This window comes from Leptodactylus fuscus, chromosome 7 (assembly GCF_031893055.1).
Source record: "Leptodactylus fuscus isolate aLepFus1 chromosome 7, aLepFus1.hap2, whole genome shotgun sequence".
Lineage (NCBI taxonomy): Eukaryota > Metazoa > Chordata > Amphibia > Anura > Leptodactylidae > Leptodactylus > Leptodactylus fuscus.
In genome coordinates this window covers 85,221,148-85,244,454 of record NC_134271.1, presented here as the reverse complement: position 1 = coordinate 85,244,454, position 23,307 = coordinate 85,221,148, and the positions used below count along the sequence as shown (strand labels likewise).

Genomic DNA, 23,307 nt, shown 5'->3' with positions numbered 1-23,307 from the left:
GCGGATCCCAGCACTCAAATAGCACTGGAGGTGTCTTCAATGCTGCCAGAGAACTCTCTCCATCGTCGCCACCGTCTTCTTCTGCAACGAGGTCTTCACCGTGTCTTCTTCCGGTGGTGTCTTCTAACTTCTAGAACTGCGCATGCCCGCCGGTCACGAGATAATGGCCGCTTACAATACTGTGGAAGCGGCCATTTTTCTTGTGGCCGGTGGGCATGCGCAGTCGGCTTGCCCTAGGCCCGAGGCCTAGAAGTTGGAGGACCCCACGGGAAGAAGACACGGTGAAGACCTCGTTGCAGAAGAAGAGGCGGCGCTGGAGAGAGTTCTCTGGCAGCATTGGGGACGTCCCCAGTGCTATTTGAGCACTAGGACCTGTCCCCAGTGCTGCGAGAGAGCTAATTTGCATACCAAGAAAAAACGGGATTGCAGGTGAAAGGCGGCTTGGAGAAGACAAGGAAAGGTAGGAGACGAATAGCCTTTCTTAATGCTATTCTGACATGTTAGGTTGAAAAAAATATTTTTAAAAGATAGGATCCCTTGAAGTAATGCTTCCCATTCTTCATACTTCTGTGCAATACTATTTTAACTGGGAGTATTGGCTATTTAGAAACATATATTAGTGGGTGGGAGCCTGATCACTATCTAACACAATCTCTGTTTTTGTTGATTCTAGGAATATATTGATGCCCACCCTGAGACCATTATCTTGGACCCTCTTCCAGCTATCCGAACATTGCTAGACCGCTCAAAGTCTTATGAGCTTATTCGAAGGATTGAGTCCTATATGCAAGGTATGATGACTGACACCAGTATGAATTATATGTATATAGGCTTGTAACACAGGCTGATTATATACATCCACCATATTTATCTTGTGGGCTGCTCTGGTTCTACAGGGCAGATTATCATTGTTTCCTTTCTGCCTCAGTAACTGTTTTGGCTCAATCGTTGGACTGTATTATATTTGTATATTTTTCTCTAACTAGGCTTAACTGTTCCTAAATCACTTCCTAAAGTATTATACAACAAGACCAAGGCACAATAATCTTCTGTTGAGTGTTAGGACAGAGACAGCACAAGAAAATAAAGCAATTGCAAAACCAACAGAAAAGTAAATGCCGAGTGATCAGGGAAACAAGGGGACCCCCTTCAAAAAAAGAAAAGAAAAAATATATATTTTGAGGTTCTTCACCAAACAGACTGGTTTCTAGGGACTTTTACGTCTGACAACCTCCAAATAAAAGTTTATCTGTTAGCTAGATGTCTGTAGGAACTACCTTTGTCACAATGGATAGTCAAAAAATTAATGGAAAAGCAGTTGATGTAATCTTCCTAAATATTTTATATATACCTTTTATTCTACCCGTCAGATATTTTCTTCCACTATTTTGTCATAAAGATAATCTAGTTTATGTTTGCATATTCATGTTTGTTTGTACTTCTGATACAGTATAGCCAGATGATGATTTTGTTGCCATTAGAAATAGGGGCCAGCTTCTGCAAACCCCGGCCCGACTGGAGTTGGATTAATCAGATTACACAGCTGCATTGTGTTAGCCCATGAGATCAGTTGAGAGGGGAACCTGTTCTGTCCGGCTCTCTTGGGAGTCTTTGTTGCTCAGACAAGTAGACAGAAAGCCTAGTGTATATAGAGATATAAAGAGCTGCTTTGTGATGGATGAGTCAACATTATGGGAATATAATGAAGCTCAGGTGGTGGGGATTGTACTGTTGTGTTTAGGAGTCAGTGTGGCGAGATGGCATTGTGTGTGCTATGTGTGATGGTCGGGTGGTCAGGAGTCTCTCTGTGCAAGTAACATTTAGATAGTGATTAGAGATGAGCGAACACTAAAATGTTCGAGGTTCGAAATTCGATTCGAACAGCCGCTCACTGTTCGAGTGTTCGAATGGGTTTTGAACCCCATTATAGTCTATGGGGAACATAAACTCGTTAAGGGGGAAACCCAAATTCGTGTCTGGAGGGTCACCAAGTCCACTATGACACCCCAGGAAATGATACCAACACCCTGGAATGACACTGGGACAGCAGGGGAAGCATGTCTGGGGGCATAAAAGTCACTTTATTTCATGGAAATCCCTGTCAGTTTGCGATTTTCGCAAGCTAACTTTTCCCCATAGAAATGCATTGGCCAGCGCTGATTGGCCAGAGTACGGAACTCGACCAATCAGCGCTGGCTCTGCTGGAGGAGGCGGAGTCTAAGATCGCTCCACACCAGTCTCCATTCAGGTCCGACCTTAGACTCCGCCTCCTCCGGCAGAGCCAGCGCTGATTGGCCGAAGGCTGGCCAATGCATTCCTATACGAATGCAGAGACTTAGCAGTGCTGAGTCAGTTTTGCTCAACTACACATCTGATGCACACTCGGCACTGCTACATCAGATGTAGCAATCTGATGTAGCAGAGCCGAGGGTGCACTAGAACCCCTGTGCAAACTCAGTTCACGCTAATAGAATGCATTGGCCAGCGCTGATTGGCCAATGCATTCTATTAGCCCGATGAAGTAGAGCTGAATGTGTGTGCTAAGCACACACATTCAGCTCTACTTCATCGGGCTAATAGAATGCATTGGCCAGCGCTGATTGGCCAGAGTACGGAACTCGACCAATCAGCGCTGGCTCTGCTGGAGGAGGCGGAGTCTAAGATCGCTCCACACCAGTCTCCATTCAGGTCCGACCTTAGACTCCGCCTCCTCTGGCAGAGCCAGCGCTGATTGGCCGAAGGCTGGCCAATGCATTCCTATACGAATGCAGAGACTTAGCAGTGCTGAGTCAGTTTTGCTCAACTACACATCTGATGCACACTCGGCACTGCTACATCAGATGTAGCAATCTGATGTAGCAGAGCCGAGGGTGCACTAGAACCCCTGTGCAAACTCAGTTCACGCTAATAGAATGCATTGGCCAGCGCTGATTGGCCAATGCATTCTATTAGCCCGATGAAGTAGAGCTGAATGTGTGTGCTAAGCACACACATTCAGCTCTACTTCATCGGGCTAATAGAATGCATTGGCCAGCGCTGATTGGCCAGAGTACGGAACTCGACCAATCAGCGCTGGCTCTGCTGGAGGAGGCGGAGTCTAAGATCGCTCCACACCAGTCTCCATTCAGGTCCGACCTTAGACTCCGCCTCCTCTGGCAGAGCCAGCGCTGATTGGCCGAAGGCTGGCCAATGCATTCCTATACGAATGCAGAGACTTAGCAGTGCTGAGTCAGTTTTGCTCAACTACACATCTGATGCACACTCGGCACTGCTACATCAGATGTAGCAATCTGATGTAGCAGAGCCGAGGGTGCACTAGAACCCCTGTGCAAACTCAGTTCACGCTAATAGAATGCATTGGCCAGCGCTGATTGGCCAATGCATTCTATTAGCCCGATGAAGTAGAGCTGAATGTGTGTGCTAAGCACACACATTCAGCTCTACTTCATCGGGCTAATAGAATGCATTGGCCAGCGCTGATTGGCCAGAGTACGGAACTCGACCAATCAGCGCTGGCTCTGCTGGAGGAGGCGGAGTCTAAGATCGCTCCACACCAGTCTCCATTCAGGTCCGACCTTAGACTCCGCCTCCTCCGGCAGAGCCAGCGCTGATTGGCCGAAGGCTGGCCAATGCATTCCTATACGAATGCAGAGACTTAGCAGTGCTGAGTCAGTTTTGCTCAACTACACATCTGATGCACACTCGGCACTGCTACATCAGATGTAGCAATCTGATGTAGCAGAGCCGAGGGTGCACTAGAACCCCTGTGCAAACTCAGTTCACGCTAATAGAATGCATTGGCCAGCGCTGATTGGCCAATGCATTCTATTAGCCCGATGAAGTAGAGCTGAATGTGTGTGCTAAGCACACACATTCAGCACTGCTTCATCACGACAATACAATGCATTAGCCAGTGCTGATTGGCCAGAGTACGGAATTCGGCCAATCAGCGCTGGCTCTGCTGGAGGAGGCGGAGTCTAAGGTCGGACCTGAATGGAGACTGGTGTGGAGCGATCTTAGACTCCGCCTCCTCCAGCAGAGCCAGCGCTGATTGGTCGAGTTCCGTACTCTGGCCAATCAGCGCTGGCTAATGCATTCTATTAGCCTGATGAAGTAGAGCTGAATGTGTGTGCTTAGCACACACATTCAGCTCTACTTCATTGGGCTAATAGAATGCATTGGCCAATCAGCGCTGGCCAATGCATTCTATTAGCTTGATGAAGCAGAGTGTGCACAAGGGTTCAAGCGCACCCTCGGCTCTGCTACATCAGAGCCGAGGGTGCGCTTGAACCCTTGTGCACACTCTGCTTCATCAAGCTAATAGAATGCATTGGCCAGCGCTGATTGGCCAATGCATTCTATTAGCCCGATGAAGTAGAGCTGAATGTGTGTGCTAAGCACACACATTCAGCACTGCTTCATCACGCCAATACAATGCATTAGCCAGTGCTGATTGGCCAGAGTACGGAATTCGGCCAATCAGCGCTGGCTCTGATGGAGGAGGCGGAGTCTAAGGTCGGACCTGAATGGAGACTGGTGTGGAGCGCTCTTAGACTCCGCCTCCTCCAGCAGAGCCAGCGCTGATTGGTCGAGTTCCGTACTCTGGCCAATCAGCGCTGGCCAATGCATCCCTATGGGAAAAAGTTTATCTCACAAAAATCACAATTACACACACGATAGAGCCCCAAAAAGTTATTTTTAATAACATTCCCCCCTAAATAAAGGTTATCCCTAGCTATCCCTGCCTGTACAGCTATCCCTGTCTCATAGTCACAAAGTTCACATTCTCATATGACCCGGATTTGAAATCCACTATTCGTCTAAAATGGAGGTCACCTGATTTCGGCAGCCAATGACTTTTTCCAATTTTTTTCAATGCCCCCGGTGTCGTAGTTCCTGTCCCACCTCCCCTGCGCTGTTATTGGTGCAAAAAAGGCGCCAGGGAAGGTGGGAGGGGAATCGAATTTTGGCGCACTTTACCACGCGGTGTTCGATTCGAACATGGCGAACACCCTGATATCCGATCGAACATGTGTTCGATAGAACACTGTTCGCTCATCTCTAATAGTGATAAAACTACCTTCCATCTGCTATTTCTACTATAATACCACCTGTGTAAAAGTAAATCTAACTACTATAATACTGAAAAGCGTGTAAGAGTATAACTACTATAATACTATTCTTACTGTATGTAAAACAATATAAATATTATAATGCTGTCTCTTATGAACAAAACTATTGCCTCCTCCATGCACAAGAATATAACTACTATAATGCTGCCACCTAGGTACAAGAATATAACTATTAAAGTACTGCCTTGGTATATACTGAAATATAACTGCTATAATATTGCACCCGATGCACTAGAATATATTTACTATAATACTGTCTCCTATGTACCATAACATAACTACTATATGTTGCCCCCTATGCACTAGAACACTACTTTAAACTTGTAAAATTTATCCTTCGGCTAGGTTATTAAATGAAGATTCTTGGGGGTCCACAGATCCTCTTTCCAGGCCACATGATGTCATGTTCATTAGTCACATGGCCTGATCGCTGCTCAGTCCCATTCAAGGGAATTGACTAAATTGCTATACAAAATGTAGCTTGAACAGTGCAGCACCTATCCTACGTATAAAGCCTGTAGAAACACCTTTAGTACCATTCCATAGATACAGGAATATAATTGTTAAAGTATAATCTTTTGGACAACTTTTGTTTTCTGGCAGTATTTGTGTCATTAATACATTTTGGAGTCCTGCATTTTTTCACTCTTCCCCTGGCTTCTGTATTGAGAGCTGTTCCTGCCTCTCACAGTAACTGTGTATGGAGTACTTACTAAAATAATAATCTGGACTGGAAAAAGAAAATAATCTGTACTAGAAAAGGCACCAAGTCAAATATTCAAGTTTTCCAGCAGCCTCATCCACTGCATAGTGGTACTTCTGGGGAATGGTAGCACTGTTCCTATTATACAGTACTAGCTGGTACCCGCGACTTCGTCTGCGGTGATTGTAGAAGTGGGTATATACAGGCGCGGGTAAGGTTTTCGTACTGTGTATAAGGTATGGGATATAAAATGTAACTGTGTATCTTGTTGTTGCTGTAATTCTGAGAGCACATGAGACTTTTGTGTTGAATGTAATTTGTATTTCAGCCGCTATACGGTGTTGGTATAAACTGTACATAGTGACTTTGGGACAGAGGTATTTCAGGTTAATATACTTCGATATACGACATTGTATGATTTGTTATTTTCCGCCAGTACATGTAAATTTTGGGCACAGGATACTCTCGAGCAGCCACATAAAGTCTGGCCCTGTGCATGACAGTTTAGTAACTCCATGTGCCTCTTTTTAATAGCAATTAACCCCATCATGTCCCTCACATTAACCCCAGTGTAAGAGTTACTGATAGAGATGAGCGAGTACTGTTGGGATCAGCCGATCCGAACAGCACGCTCGCATAGAAATGAATGGACGTAGCCGGCACGCGGGGGGTTAAGCGCGCTGGCTACGTCCAAGCGGAAGTACCAGGTGCATCCATTCATTTTTATGGAGCGTGCTGTTCGGATTGGCTGATCCCAACAGTACTCGCTCATCTCTAGTTACTGATATGTGAGAGACTTGGAGGTAATAATTAAGTATCTTCATTACTGAGGTCTTTTATTAGTACCTCCATATGTCTCACATATTAGTAACCTTTATATGGGGCACACAGGGGTTAATATGAGGGACATGATGGGGTTTATTCCTATTAATGTGAGGTACATGGAGTTACTAACACTAAACTAATAACCCCATGCCTGACATTAATGAGAATAGGAAGTAAAGGAAGGGAGCTGTGTGTTTCTTACTTTCAGTTTGCTAGCAGCTTCGGCAGGAGCTATCACTATAGCAGGCAGAGACTTGAGCGACTAAGCTCCACCCCCTGGGTTTCCTGCACATCTCGCAAAGGGGAGTGTCCTTATGCCTCAGCTCTAGCAGAGACTTTATTTAACTCTTGCAGGTCCTGTGCTGCTGGCATGCCAGTGAAATATGGCAGGAGTGCCACTCTTGGCTTGTGTGCCAGGGGTTGCTGACCTCTGCTGTAGGGGGTAATATGAATTTTGTGGCTTGCTATGGTCCAAAGTGTGTGAGATTGCAGAGATAGTGATGTGAGTTTGGGTTTTGTGGGGGTCCTGGGAAAAACGTATGTGTGCTATTGTGACGAAAAGTAGCCTATTGCGCAATCGAGTGTAGGGACTATGTTTGTGGAAAATTTCAGCCAAATCGGTGCAGCGGTTTTTGCGTGATTGACCGCCAAAGATCCGAACATCCAAAGGGTCCTGGGAAAAACGTATGTGCGCTATTGTGACGAAAAGTAGCCTATTGCGCAATCGAGTGTAGGGACTATGTTTGTGGAAAATTTCAGCCAAATCGGTGCAGCGGTTTTTGCGTGATTGACCGCCAAACATCTGAACATCCAAAGGGTCCTGGGAAAAACGTATGTGCGCTATTGTGACGAAAATTAGCCTATTGCGCAATCGAGTGTAGGGACTATGTTTGTGGAAAATTTCAGCCAAATCGGGGTCCAAAGTGTGTGAGATTGCAGAGATAGTGATGTGAGTTTGGGGTTTGTGGGGGTCCTGGGAAAAACGTATGTGCGCTATTGTGACGAAAAGTAGCCTATTGCGCAATGGGGTGTATTAACTATGTTTGTGGAAAATTTCAGCCAAATCGGTCAAGCGGGTTTTGCGTGATTGAGTAACAAACATCCGAACACACAAACCCACAAACATCCAAACTCACAAACTTTCACATTTATAATATTAATAGGATAGGATGAATAGGAGTGGTGGTACACTAGCTGCCGGAACCCAGAGGCTGCTGGAACAAATGATCTGTCCAGGGTCTGAGTGTCGAACTCAGACAGATCACATACTGATGACCTATGCTTTGGCTAGGTCATCAGTATAAAAATTCAATTTGGGGATGGGAAACCAATTTATTGTAACGGGACAAGAGAGGATTTGCTTTCACCAGATCTTCTCCTTTTGTGTATTGAAATTGAAACTGTGAAAACAAGCGCACACCGCCTTTCGGAAAATATATCTCCTTTTTTAAGTGTAAAACAAATTTACACCTTAAAAATGAGATCTGTTGTCTGAAATGCGTTATGTACTTGTTTTGGATATTTCACCTTTTGGATTTTAATAAATGGACCTACAATTGGACCAGATGATGAGTGCGGGGTCCTTCCTTTTTTATACACACAGTTTTTATTACAGCTTGGCTATTACAGGCTAATTTGTTGTGATGGTTCACAGCCATGGTTTACTTATTATAAGATATACATACTGGATTTATCTACCCAATAAAGGGATTACAGGATGCACCACTCAATGTTTGTTTTTTGCCTTTTGCTTGTGTGTGTCTGTCTGTTGCATTGTGTCACTTATCAGCATGTGTTTACATTACACACAGCACTTAGTAAAGTAAGGTATTGTTTAGGAAGCAGAGTTCAGGTGAATTTCACCTCTGATCATTGACCTTTGTAACTCTCTCTAGTCAACAAAGTCCTCTCCTGAAGCCTTTATCTGGGTGGATATTTTGTAACAGACAAGCAGGGTTACACTTGTACAGATATGAGGCAGAATTCAGTGCTGAAAAAATTGATATGAGGCAGAATACAGTGCTCATAAGCTGAATAAGAGGCAAAATTCAGTGCTGAAAAAGCTGAATGTGAAGTAGAATACAGTGCTAAAATGAGAAATAAAAGGCAGAATACAGTGCTCCTTTTAGGTACTAAGGGTATGTTCACACTGAGTTTTTTGCTGACGGATTTTGACGCAGAATCTGCCTGCAAAAATGGCTCCCATTAACTTTCCGCCACCTTTTCTGCTGTGTGAACATACCCTAAAGCATTCCACCAAGGCTTGCCACCATTCATCTGGGCCTAATCAATGGGACAGATGACTGATTCTGGGGCTGAATCAGCAGCAGACTCTACGGCAAGATTGAGCAGGATACTTATTGTTTTCATCATCCTGCTTTAATATCTGCATCCCATTGAAAATAATGGGAGTCAGAATCTGTCACAGATTTTGGGGTGGAATCCCAGACCTTTAGGAAGAATGCAGCAAAATACGAGTGTGGAATACAGCGCTGAAGAGCTGACTATGAGGCACAATACAGCACTCAAAAGCTGAATATGAGTGAGAATACAGAAGAATATGAGGCAAGATTCAGTGCTGAATATGAGACCATACAGAAAAACATGAGGCAGAATACACTGCTGAAAAGCAAAAAATAATGGGGAATACGCTCCTGAAAAACAGAAGAAAACGCAGAATAAAGTGCTAAAAATTAGAATAAAAGGTGGAATACCCCAACATATGAGGCAAAATACAGCAGATTAAGATTCAGAATAAGGGATGAACTCAGTTTTGAATGCAGCCATCTTTGTTTTCAGTGATGGACTTATTTTTCAGATGGTACTTAAAGGAGTTGTCCAGGCAAAAATGGACAACCCTTTTACCAGGTCTGCGCCTCACAGTTCTTCTGCTCCAGTGGCGTCTCTCAGGTCCTCTTCTGGAGTCTTGCTGAAGCTGCTCATTGGCCAGGTGACCACTGAGACCAATCAGTGAAGGGCCTGAATGTCGCTACCTGTGACATTACTAGTCTACATGAGCACTGAGGTTAATCGATGGCTTCAGCACAACTTTGGAAAAGAACCTGGGAGACACCTCTGGAGCAGAAAAATCATGAGGCGTGGGAGGACACCGGAGCAACTGAGACGGGAGTATGCTTTTTTTTTTCATTTCCCCCTACAGATTTAAATGTTAAAGGGGTTGTCCATTTTTGCCTGAACAACCCCTTTAATTATTGGGAGATCCCAAATAAAAGTCTCAGCCAAAAGGGAGTACCACATTAAGAAAGTTTGGGAACCACTGTTCTAGTGAATAGATAGGCTGCATTTTCAGTGGTAACACAAGTGCTTTGCTAGTAAATTGTTATTTTTAGATTATTAGACAATATTATTATGCACAGACTTTAGACCTGGGTGTACTTTGCTGAGCTCATCAAATCTTAGATACATTGATGCTTATGTTGTATTTCCTGACATTTATGATTTGCAGAATCTTCAGTTTATTAATCCAGTTTTATAATAATCTTCCTTTAGATCTTTTATTGTGAATGCAGTATTGGGAACGTGTTCCTATGTCTCCATATGCCTTCTTGTGAGTGTACGTAAAGTCCTTGCAAGCGGAACCTAAAGCATACCTCCAGTTATAAACAACTTTTCATAAAGAAATAGTAGAGCTTGAAATTTTAAACTTTGTTATTTATCTAATTTTAAAAAATTGTGTTTTCCTCTTCACTGCGCAGGCAGTTATTTTCTCCATATCAGTCTATGAAGGGAGGAAGGGGATTAGAAAAAACACTTAAATAATTGCTGTTGTTGCACTCTACTATCCTTTTTTAACAATGCTAGGTTGTAGATAAGAGGCTACTAGTACAAAGAGTGAGGCATTAAATCAATTAACCAACTGGCAGGAAAATCCTACTCAACCCCTCGCTGCTCCATAGGGCTCTGTGTGAGGCTGAATATGGAGATATAATTTAAACAAGCAGTCAGATTGACGATAAGGAGCAAGAGAACAGCTTCATAAGTGGAGAAGAAAACCATTCACCTTAATAAGCTATATTACAAAGCTTCTTATATTCGCCTGTATTATTCATTTATGAGAAGATGTGTATAAATGCAGTTATGCTTTATCATTAGTCCTGTCTGGCCCTAACCAGTTCTTTCTCTCTTGCCTTAAATGTCTGTACATGTGTCAAACATAGAAACTAAAATCCGCATTAATATATGAGAGGAGAAGCCAGTTTTGTTTTCATGAAATTTTTGTTAAATAATCTTTAACGCATCTTCTGCCTGTTAATCAGTCCGAGGACATGGGATCAAAGTCCTTGTGGACCAGCCTTTGTTTCTTAAGATAAGTGCTAGTTAAATTATGGCCACAATTGGATGCTGTTACACTATAGTCTATGGCTTGTTGAGATAAAGCATGAGGTAGGGAAGTAACAACAAACTGAACCTCTGATAATTCCAGACTACCTAAGACTCAAGTATACAATATATATTTGGGAAGACTGGCTTATTGAATGTCCTATCCCTAGCATAGCTGAAGAGCTATCTCATTTAGGTGCACCTCTTCAGTGGCTGGCACATATTTCAGTGGTCATTTACACCAATGATATTATATGTAGTACAATTCTCACGCCACTTTCACGTAAGTGGCAGTTGTGCATATTTGGCATAAATTAATAATAAATCCCCCCCCCTTTATGTCTATGGGTGTGATTTAATGTTTGTTTTAAATGTATTAAATGTTACTTCCTTGTTTTCCCCATAATGTCCACTGCCAGCAGTACATGATAAGATGTCTACCATCTTATATACTGAATACAATGCAAGCCCAGGAGATAATGTCATGTTTGCCTAGGGAGTGACTTCCATTACTCAATGTATCAGTAACCAGGACATCAAATAAATATGTCGTCATCTGTTGACCTTTTCTCTTGGCGCCAGTGTGTTATCAATGCAAATGACTTTGGGTGAATACCTTCAATTCTCATACCACCTACAAGTCTATCTGCTGCACCTCTCCTATCTATGAAAAAATCCAATAACTATTTGCACAATGTAGACACCTGCTTGGGTCATAAAGGGTGTACTGTCTCGTTTCAAAAGCAAATAGGACATGTGATATTATGCTGGCACCACGACTTATATGAAGAATCCTTTAGGGAATATTTATTAAAGTGGCACAGCTTTTACTTTTCTGGACCATAATACAAAATGAAAACAATGCTGTGATTGATTGCTATGGGCAACTAAGGCAGTCTTGCTTTTAGACCAATTTAATAAACCTGCCCTAATGACATAATGCCATGTTGAAAACTCAACAATGAGCTTAATACTCTGACATAACATCAGTCAATGGGTCACAACTGCTGGTAACAGATATACCCACCATCCCAATCCTACTCCTAAGGAATATCCAAGTGCTTGGACTTCAGACAGTGACAGATTGGATCTAATGACGGAATGGTGTTGGCACTAGAATGACACACATTATGAGAGCTCCACCATTACTAGGCACTGAATAGGATCCATTCTCTGTGAGGTCATCTGTCTTTGTTTGGGTTGATGTTCCTGGGGCTATCACTGAGTATGTAACATTGTTACTCTTGTGAATATGTACTTATAAACTTTCAATGATTTCTAGAGTATCCTTAGTAGTTTGTGGCCGATCCCCATACACACAGCCTGGGGCCACTGTGAGTAACTACAGTCAGGATTAGTTAATCTAGTAGATTTTTGTTAATGTATGATTCCAGGGTAACAAAAGAAACTGCAGAGATGGTGCTAATGTGTATTATGTTATATAGATTTTATGTGTGGATAGATTACTGCACAATAGTGACTGGCATTAATCATGGGGGCATGGTAGCTTGTACCCCGAGGGGCACTATCCACATGGACACAGTCTCCCTAATTCTTAAAGCAGTTCATTAGGAGTAAGGGTGTACATCTTATATTTCCCTCTAAATAGGATAAGATATAGTTCTGCACCATTTTTCTTTGAACCACTCGCCCTGTAGAAAACCCCTCTGTTATTATAGATTTCCTCCTGCTTTGCCACCCATGCTTTTTACATTAGTTAATCCCATACACAGCTCTAATCCCAGGCTGAGAAAGAAATAAAGTTCTCGACAAATGCAGCACTGACCCTGACAATATGTGATGAATAAAATTACATAGCAAACACTGAATGATCTGCCGTGCTCCTGGCGATTTGCGCCCTCTCATCCTTTCATAGAGCGCCAGGTGTCATTTCCTACTGGATGTCAAAAAAACAGGTTGGAAACAAAGCCACAACTGTTGTGTAATCTCTTAAACACCAGGCCTTTTGGCATATCTTGTAAGAATATCCGCTGTATTCAGGGCTGGAGGCTCAAAATTCCATGATTTGTCTTGCGGCTCTGAAAATGGCAGCCTATCCACAGAGATTCACACGTAGGAGCCAAGGCAATGCTATATCCTGGGCGCCACAGGTGCTTCTCTTCTATTCTTCTTTTTTTTTAAAAAAAAATGTTTTGCCTTATTTTGGTAGCTAGGCACAGTCTTTGAACTCCTTTGCTTGAATATGGCTTAAATAACAATTCCCTGTTGTGTTGTTGACTAAGTTGTACCAGTTTGCTGCGCTAGATATTAGAAAATAACATCTAGAGTGGTCAATGAAAAGCTAGGCTTCCTAATGGCTGTTCCTCTCCTTGTTGTATATGAGATGAAAGACTTTTTCTGTTTCTATTGCAAACTGAAAATGTCTGCCTTTAACCTACATCTGATGGATAAAGTAAGCAACAGTAGAATAGCGTATCTTCTCCTACCATTTGCAGGATATTATAACTGATACCTGGAGTAACTGCAGCTAATTGGTTTATGGAATTCTAGTTTGTTACAAAGGTATTTATTGAAGAATATCAAAAATATAGAACATAAGGCACACATGAAAACCTCATAGAATCAATACAAGAATGCAGAGCAAGCAATACAAAGTGCACGAAAATAGTGGCAAGTAGAGATGAGCAAGTAGTGAAATATTCGATATTCGTTTCGAGTAGAGCCTCAATATTCGACTACTCGATCGAATATCGAATCCCATTATAGTCTGGGAAAAAGTGCTCATTTCAGGGGAAACCACTATTCAACTAAAGGAGAGTCACCAAGACCATGAGTAGCAGGAGGAGATTGTTTAGGAGGAGCGCTGTGCAGTTAAAGCGCACGGACCCTATTATAGTCTATGGGGTTCGTGCGCTTTAACTGCACAGCGCTTGCAGTTGCGCTGATAAAAAGTCAGCTCCCTTGTAACCGCAAGCTGCCAGCTCTCCCGACTAGCAAAGATGAGCCTGCGGCAAATCAATTCTGGTTCTGGAGCAGGCTCGTCCTTGCTAGCCGGGAGAGCTGGCAGCTTACTTGATCAAATACTACTCGCTCATCTCTAGTGGCAAGTCTAAAGGTAACACACCTATAAAACACGGAATGAGCTAAAGATACAGAAATCCATAACCAACAACTAACATATTGCCACAATACAAAGAGCTAATCGCAAATTGAAAGAGGGACCTTGCCCAAGGGAAGGGAAACAGACACTCCACTCGATCATATGAGCAGGTGACAGTTGAACACAATATGGCAGTCCTGGGACGCTGGACCATTTAATCCAAGGCACCCAAATTCTGTCAAAGAGTGGATGGGCTATTAGAGATGGTGACATTAATTTTTTTTATTTGAAGCATTATGGAATCAACTTGTCTCATCACATCAGACAGGGAGAGATAGGACCTCTTCTAATAGAAGGCGATATGGATAGGTACAGCCATCAAAATATACTGCAGTATTTTATGGAATTGCAATTTAAAGGGATTCTGTCAACAGGAAAATCGGCATCAAACTAATAACCGTTCCTGGTAGGGTGGCTTCTCCACTTTTCAAAGATGCCTTTCTATTTCTACACTGCATCTCCATTTTCATAAAAATCGAAGTTTCATTTTTGTGCAAATCAGTTGCAAAAGGGTTTAGGGGTGTTTCCTCTCCAGCAGGGCTTTACTGTCCGATCTAGGTAACTATCCTTAACTGCCCTTGACGTTGGTGGCTGTGCGTAAGCTCAAACTCAGCATGAAATTGCTGCTTTTAGAATGTCTCTGTATAAGAGGAAGAGCATGGGAGATAAGCTGTCATTGGTAAGCTGTGCAAGTAATTTACACTATTCATTCTTGTTTTTTGGAGATATCCAGAATGTAACGGTCATCTGAACACCAACAAAACATTGCAAGGGTTTTTCCCCCCAAGACTAAAATTTGCTATCTACCCACAGGATAGATAAGTTCCTGAATGGTGAAAGTCCTGTGATTAATGGAGTCTTGTGTCCCATTTTTTAATGAAGTGATGGTCGAGCATGCACGCTACTGCTCTATTAAAGGTCTATAGGCTATGGAAAGTTGCTGAGTACAGTGATGCACTATCTTCGACAGTCCGATTCAGCTTTAATGGAGCAGCATTATCCATTGCATTCCAACTCAAGACGCAGTACCCCCGTTCTTGTAATTGTTGGGGGTCCTAGTGGTCAGACATCCTCCAATCTTTGGAAAATCCCTTTAAGTTTGTGGGTAATATTGTTAACTTTAAAATATAGATAACAATCTTTCTCAAAGGGCCACCGACAGGCTTATGAATACAGCTCTGGACATGACTCGAGTATAAGACCAGGAGAAAAATGCAAAGAATTTGCAAAGTAACTTTGGTACATTCGCCCTGACTTGATGTAGAAAGGCTAAATTATGATGGGGTATGTATTACAATGCTGCCCCTCATATATTGGCACCATCAGCATTTACTTAGCAGTGTGTTAGGTCCTCTTTATTCTTGTAATACATTTTCATAGCAATGCCCATCTGTGTCCTGACACCAGCGCTGGGAATTACTGACCTAGACTTTTATAAGCACAAATTAATTTACAAGATTATTCTTCAGTCAAATCTAGGTCTCCACAGTGTCCTGGTTTTTATAATAGTCATCCATTTCTTTCCTCATAAATCTTTAACCCCAAATGCTCCTTAAATTAATGGATACCATATTACTGTTTATGGATAGATGTGATCTAAATTTCCAGATAGAGGAGTCGGTTTGTAAATGCACAGTAATTCCATCAGTAGAATAGTAACAACATACACATTACAAGTATTACAAGTTAAGTCAAGTATATAACAGGATGTAACTCGGGATCAGGGCCGCTGGAGCCCAACCACTATACAGCAATGTTATGTCTTTTTATGGGGGTTGCACCAGCAGAATAGTGAATTCAGCTCTGGAGTGTAAGTAATGTTTGGACACAGGATTCAACTCAGGATCAGTCATGTATGTATGTACACATTGACCTAACCAGATCTGGAGTATGATACAAGCTGTAACTGAGGATCTGCTCAAGATGACTAATGGAAAAAAAAGTTATCATTGTGTTTACGTGAGTGTTTCCCAAAAGCCTTTCTGTGCTGCATTGTGTAGGCCCCAGTCTATTACTGAAATCTCCAGATTTTTTTTTTCTTCTTGCATGCATTATATATGTTCCAGTCTAACACTAAGGAATTCAGTAGAGTTTAATATGGAAATATTCAATGGTTTGACAAGACATGGAAGATATTTTTATGGGGTTGGAAAGGGGCAGGAAGGTAGGATTTACAATCCAGAATGTCATCTTCCTTCCGACCTAAGCGACTGACTTATTGCAGTCCTCACTAAAAGCAGGAGAGTCCATTGAGGTATGGAGTCACATTATGGAATTGTTTCTGTTCTCAGGGTAAATATACTTCTTACCTCAAGTGTGGATTACGCACAGTTTAGATTATACGAGCCGTCAGTTCCCCTGTAATACGATAAGCTTTCCCACGGCATCTGCTTCAATAGTCTCAGGAATGGAGAATGACTGGTTCTTATAAGACTGACTGTACCAAATTTTGTGTGCAGTCAGTACTGGTGGCGCTACTGACTGATAGAATGTGAAGAGAAACAAAAAAAAAAAAAAAAATCATCGGACACCATGTTAGAGTTTATCTGGGAAGCATTATAAGGCAGTTTCAAACAAGTCCATCATTCTACTGTGTGGATAATATTTGAGACGCTTGACAATCTTCCCAGGAGTGAATGTCCCAGCAAATTCACCCCAAAATAAGACCTTTCAGTGCTCAAAGTGTAACGTATTATATTATGTCCTGATGTGTAAAACCGTACAATTTAAAGGTATGTGATAATATGAGACATATGACTGCTAATAACGGCTAATTCTGCGCAAACCTGATGTTACAGAGACAGTTCCAGCAAAGAAGTGGCTATGTATGCATTATCACCGTACATTACAGCATATGGGTGATATTAAAACAGGCCAGAGAGGACAATGTGGAGCCCAGGAGGATTCACTTCACTTTAATTGATTTGGTATCCATCATCCATGGATAGAAATGTATTGAGCTGCAGAAGGGCTACTGAAAGTGTTAGTAACTATGAGGTCATGGAATCTAGGGCGTCCTATAGCACCATTTCGAATAGTGCCAGAGTCCACCATGGCCCCCATTAAAAGCAAGTTTACGTAAAGCTCAGCATTGTTATGGTTTCCCATGTCTTTTCCTCCTTTTCTCATACTCCTTGATCACTTACAGCCACTCTCTATTGAGGCGCCTTAGCCAGTAAAAGAGCTGTCTATCAGAATAAACATTTGGACTAGGCTAGTTTTAGCCACTTCGATACATTTCAAGAAAGCATTCCTGTATAAAGTGATATTAGTGTGTTCTGTTCCCCTAGCCGAAGTATAGAGACATTTAGAAAGGAACCTCTTGGGGGGGGCTATCAGCTACATGGGGGACAGTGTGCAGCAGCCCTAAAGCATTACTGCATAGACTCCAGCTAAGCGGAAGCTGATAGATAAGAGGGGACTCTTAGTGTGGTACCCTAAACTGTGACTTCAGCCTGTCAGTGAGTTTTGCAATAGCTGGAGGACCACAGGTTGGAAATCACTGTTATAGACCCTAGTTGTTAAAAAGAATGAACGCCATTACGTCTGAGAAGTACTGTGCGTGCAGAAACCTGTCCTATTTTATTCCATCATAAGACATATATTTTATGTAGTCTCTTTATCATATAGCTATTACAATGTAAGGTATAGGATTATACCTCTTATATGACTGCTCTGTTAACCAGACTAAGGCAGAATCAGACCCAGACCAGCAATTAAATTTATATTCTGTGCAATGACGCTGGGACGATCCAGGGCGCCACAATCCTTGTATAATCCTGGACTGCTGTAACCATTCCTAAGTTATTATCTGACATGAGATAACTAAGAACAATGCTTCCTGCTGTTAAATTCTTGTGTATATGACTTCACATGGCCCTGCAGTCGGGGTGCTCCCATATACATGAAATGACCATCTATGTCCTGTTCACTAGAACTTTATATTCTCTCATTTGTTATTATTACCACCCGGTGTCAGCGCCTTGTCAGGCCTTTTTTTTTCCCCCTTCTTTACAAGGAGAAACATTATAATAAACAGCCCTGAAGACTTGTTAAAGAGGCGCGATGGACACAAGTGTTCTGGAACTTTATACAAATCCTGCTACATTGTGATAGGCGGTTTGTGTGTTTTAGCCCTCGCCAAGTCTACAAGTGCCTTATTACTGTCAACATTGAAGCCACCCACCTTCAGACTTGGCCGAATTTTATCCATTATGTTAACCCCTATGTATAACACATCAGTTGCCTTTGCCAAAAGGGATGGAGGTTGTGTATTTGGGTGGTGCTCATTTTACCATTATACCCTCTTTTACTGGACAAGAGTTGCTCTATTATCAGGGTGCTAAACACTTCATCCCCTTCCTACACTGTGGTTATAGTGCCTTTGGATAGAGGGACCCTGCACACATTTCTCATAATAAATTGGGAGAGAGTTAACTTTGTTGAGCATTGAAAAATCGATATGTTTTGAATGAATTGTTCCATTTCAAATGGGATATTTGAAACACCTTGCAGTACCTTGTTCAGTTATAGGTGGTGCTGTGTCATTTTGTTGTCTGTATTTTGTTATTTTCAAAATCCTCATGGGATGACTGTGCGCTATGTACACCGTGTCCCCATTCTAGCACTATAACCCTTCACCACTGTGTTCGTTTGCAACCATGAACACATTAAGACACCAGAAAAAAGCAAGCAGAGATATTGAAAATTATGAGGAATAGAAACACAAAATACACTAGAAAGTAGCAGAACATTTCATTCTACAGTAGTTGTACCTTTCAGTCAAAAATGATCTCTGGTCTAGGGCCAGCTTTATGTTTGCACAGAGGGCCAGATGGCAGCAACAGACTTGGAGCATCATACTCTGTCTTCTGTAAGTCTCTGTTTTCTCCTGTATGCTTCGCCTGGGGGTAGAGTGTTAACCCCTTTTCCACTAGTACATACCTCAGTACTGAAAAAATGCCGCTAACTGCTGATTAATTCAGATTTCTAGTAAATTTCAGAGATGATGGAGTATTAATCTGTTTCTAAGCATTCCAGCACTAGGTGCCTGAGGGCTTGCTCTGGCATTAGAAATGCTGAGAGATGTGGCTCACCCATCCCACAGCTCCACTCCACAGCTTTACATGAGACAGATTTCTGAAATTTCGAGCTGTAACCTGCAAACATTCTTCTAGATCTACAGTCTGAGTGTCCAATCCTTGCACAGCTCATGTGTAGATTTAATGGTAATCTGCCTTTAGAAAAAAATCAAAATCCAGTCTAAATAAATGTCCTTGAGTTGTCCTGCTGCTTTCATAAGAGGACTCTATAGTATTGGGAGCAGTAATGGTGATTTCGAGGCTCTTCTTTGTATAATGAAGATTTAATACCACCATTTTTAATCTTTCTACCTGTATGTGTTAAGAATCTGGGGATCTGTTTTATCCTATCACTTCTCACAACTAAAGGGATTGTGGCAGTTGTATCCCTCACCTGGACTCCAGACAGTTACATTTCACCCACTCTGAAACATTGTAACAAACTATCAAGGCAGAAGGAAAAATTGTGTAGCTGCTGTTTTTACGTCCCAGGGTACTGCATTGCATCTGCCTTAGATGTTCTGTTCAGGTAATCTGGGGTCCCCTGAACAGAATACTGAACGCATTAAAAACTGGTTAGGTAAGAAACCACATGGATCTCATAGACTATAATGGGGTCTGTGTGTTATCCGTGCAGTGTCCGCACGAATTTTGCAGAGAGGAAAGTGCTTGTAGGACTTTTCTCTCTGCATGCTTCATACGGACACCGGGCGGAAAACACACAGACCCCATTATAGTCTACGGGGTCCGTGTGGTTTCTTAGCTAACCTCTTTTTAATGCGTTCAGTATTCCATTCAGGGGGTCCCCAAGTGAACTCACCGAATGGAATACCGACCGCAGATGTGAGCCAGCCCTAACAAACCCTCCATTATTAATCCTTTGTTCATTCATTTGCAGTAAAACTTTTGAAATAGACAAAGAACTAAAATGCCAAGTGTGTAAAAGACTTGCAAAACCATTCATTAGAAAGAATAGAATGTCCCTCCAGGTATATTCTCCTGTCTGATCTGACACTGGGTGTGAAAAGAGGTAACTGCATTCTAGGAAACTTAATGCTTTTCGGTCTGTGGCTAAGTGAAAATTCCTCCATAGAAAATTCTTTACGTGCTTTACATTTTATGCCTTTTTCTCAGGTACATGTCATAGAGAGAGGGAATACTGTTACTGCTGGCTGTCATTTCTATATATCCATTTTTTTTCTGTAATATTTAGTCATTTTCCTGCTGGCAATAGAAACCTTGCATCATATTACAGGACGTAGTGTGGTCAGAAAAGTTAGTTGGCTTCATTTCTTTGAGGCTTTTCTGACTGTTGTCTTTACTCTGTTAAAGAAGTTTCCCGCCTCAGGGTTTTATCTCTCCCTCTCATCTCCTCTCCCCTTCATTTACTGGTTTTCAGCAGAGACCAGACCAGCAGCAAGCGCCATACCTATTCTAAACAGGGCTGTGGAGTCAGTAGGTCAAACCACTGACTCTGGTTCCCCTTTTTTTCCACAGCCTGACTCCAACTCATAAGTGGCTGACAGCCATGGTTAGTCAGAAGTTGTAAAGATCCTCTAATTCATTATAAAGCCAGTGATTGACTTCCTACGAAAGTAAATACACTGCTCAAAAAAACTAAAGGGAACACTTAAACAGCACAATGTGACTCCAAGTCATTGACTCTTCTGTGAAATCCTTCTGACCAGTTATGAGACAACAATTTCTCCAGCTGTTGTGCAAATGGAACGGACAACAGGTAGAAATGATGGGCAATAAGCAAGACCACCCCTATAAAGAAGGGCTCTGCGGGTGGTGACCACAGACCAGTTCTCTGTTCTCATCCTTTTTGGCTGTTGTTTTGGTCACTTTTGCATTTTGTCATTACTCACACCCCTGGAGGTAGCATAAGGCAGTGTCCACAACCCACAGTAGTTGCTCAGGTAGTGCAGCTCCATGAGGGTGGTATGAGGGCCCAACATCCACATGTGGGTGTTGTTCATGCAGCCCAAGATTGTGCAGGGTGATTGGCATTTGCCAGAGAACACCAAGTTTGGCAGATTTGACATTGGCGCTTCATGGATGAAAGCAGGTTCACAATGAGTACATGACAGAGTTTGTAGACACAGTGGAGAGCGATTTGCTGGCTGCAATAACCTCCAACATGACCGGCTTAGCAGTGAGTCAGTAATAGCATGGGGAGGCTTTTTTTTTTTTTTTTTGGGGGGGGGGGGGGCACATCCCTCCATGTGGTAGTCAGAGTTACCTTGACTGCTATTAGGTACCGGAATGAGATTCTCAAACCCGTTATGAAACCATATACTGGGTTCCTTCTAGGCCCCGTGTGGCTGAAGTGTGTCAGCACTTCCTGTATGATGAAGGCATTGATTCTATAGACTGGCCTGCGTGCTCCCCAGACCTGAATCCAATTGAGCACATCTTGGGACATCATGTCTCTTTCCATCCACCAATGCCACGCTGCACCACACACTGTCCAGGAGTTGACTGATGCTTTAATCCAGTTTTTGGGAGAATGTTAACTCAGGAGACCATCCACCGCCACACCAGGAGTATGCAGGCGTTGTAGGAAGGTCATACCGGCACATGGAGGCCACACACACTACTGAGCCTCATTTCCTTGTCTTGAAGCAGTTCCACTGAAGTTGGATCTGCCTGTAATTTGATTTTCCACTTTGATTTTGAGTATCATTCCATATCCAGACCTTCATGGGATATTACCTCAGATTTACATTTACATATTTACATATTTTTATGTTTTATTGTTCTTAATGCATTACAGTACAGAATGAATAAAGATTCCCTTTACTTGTATGAGCAGTGTATATAACCAAATGTGTATCTAATTTATTATACTATCAGCAGAGAAAGAGTAGGGGGGTAGCTGGGAATAGGGACTTGCTCATCATCACCCTGACCACTAGAGCAAGATAAGATAAGGTTGTCTGAATTGTAGGCAACGAGCTGTAAACATTTAGGAGACATATTAAGCTGTATCTGACAAACAGCGCAAGATTGATAAAGCAGTGTATTGCTTTATCAATCTTCCGTTAGCTTAAACTAAAAATTTATATTTGGTCCTGGAGACAGGAATACCCATTTTAAGATTAAGGGTTAGAATCAGATTCTTTGTGTCACAAATGTTGCACATGGCATATGATTTTGGAAGCTGATTTTCATGCTGATTCTAAACATTACACCATAGCCATGCCTCCCAACTGACCTGGATTCAGCGAGACAGTCCTGGATTGCTGGTGCTGTCCCAGACGGCGGGAGGTATATACCGTTCATCCCTGGTTTCTGCTACGGGAACAGTAAGCACAATGCAGTGACATCACTTGCATCGCACCTGCACTCAGAGACTAGAGCCAGCAGACAAAACAGCAGGGGAATGAGGAAAGGTGAGTATTAGGTTTTTTATGTTTGTTTAGTACCCAGAGAGGCTCATAATCCTGTGGGATGGTTCTAGGGGACTTTAGACTGTGGCGGATATTAAAAAGTAGGAACATTAAACTGTGAGGCAGCTGGATGGAGATATTATATCGGGGGTGCACCAGGAGAGGGACTTTATACTGTGGGGGCACATTATAATGTGGAGCATGTTATATTAGGGTGACTGCGGGGCACAAAGAGAAATGGATGATGGTTATGATGGATAGAATCAAAGTGGAAGTGGGTGAGTGCTGCACAATCTGTCCCTCTTTCTGGGAGGTATGCTTTGGCTATCCTAGTGCTATATAGGGTCAAAGTAAAACCACTGTACAGTGTCCATGTAATACCACAGCTAGTGCCATATTAGACTCAAGTAATGCCACTATATAGTGTCTTCTAATACCACAGCTGGTGCTATATTGGAATCAAGTAACATGGCTATATATTGCTCATATAATAACACAACAATACAGATCCCAAACAAATACCATACAATGTCCAACTGCATAAAACTGCTATAAGATGTAGGTATGTGGTTTTGTGCTAGAGCCCTGACCCAACCATCAGTTACATAGAGATCGGCTTCAGTTCTGTGACGGATTATAGCAAGGCGATTCTTGACTTGCACGTTATTAACTGGTGGCTCGCTTGTTTGATTTACGCAAGGATGATGCA

The 23,307-nt window shown here is 42.4% G+C and overlaps 1 protein-coding gene across 1 annotated transcript in view; it reads left to right on the top strand.

Moving 5' to 3' along the window:
- The window catches only part of ITPK1 (inositol-tetrakisphosphate 1-kinase), a 95,423-nt gene that overhangs the window by 62,273 nt on the left and 9,843 nt on the right, over positions 1 to 23,307 (top strand). The window contains exon 5 of the mRNA XM_075282450.1: positions 674 to 791. Coding sequence (XP_075138551.1) covers positions 674 to 791 — 118 coding nt within the window. The remainder of the gene's footprint in view (positions 1 to 673; positions 792 to 23,307) is intronic.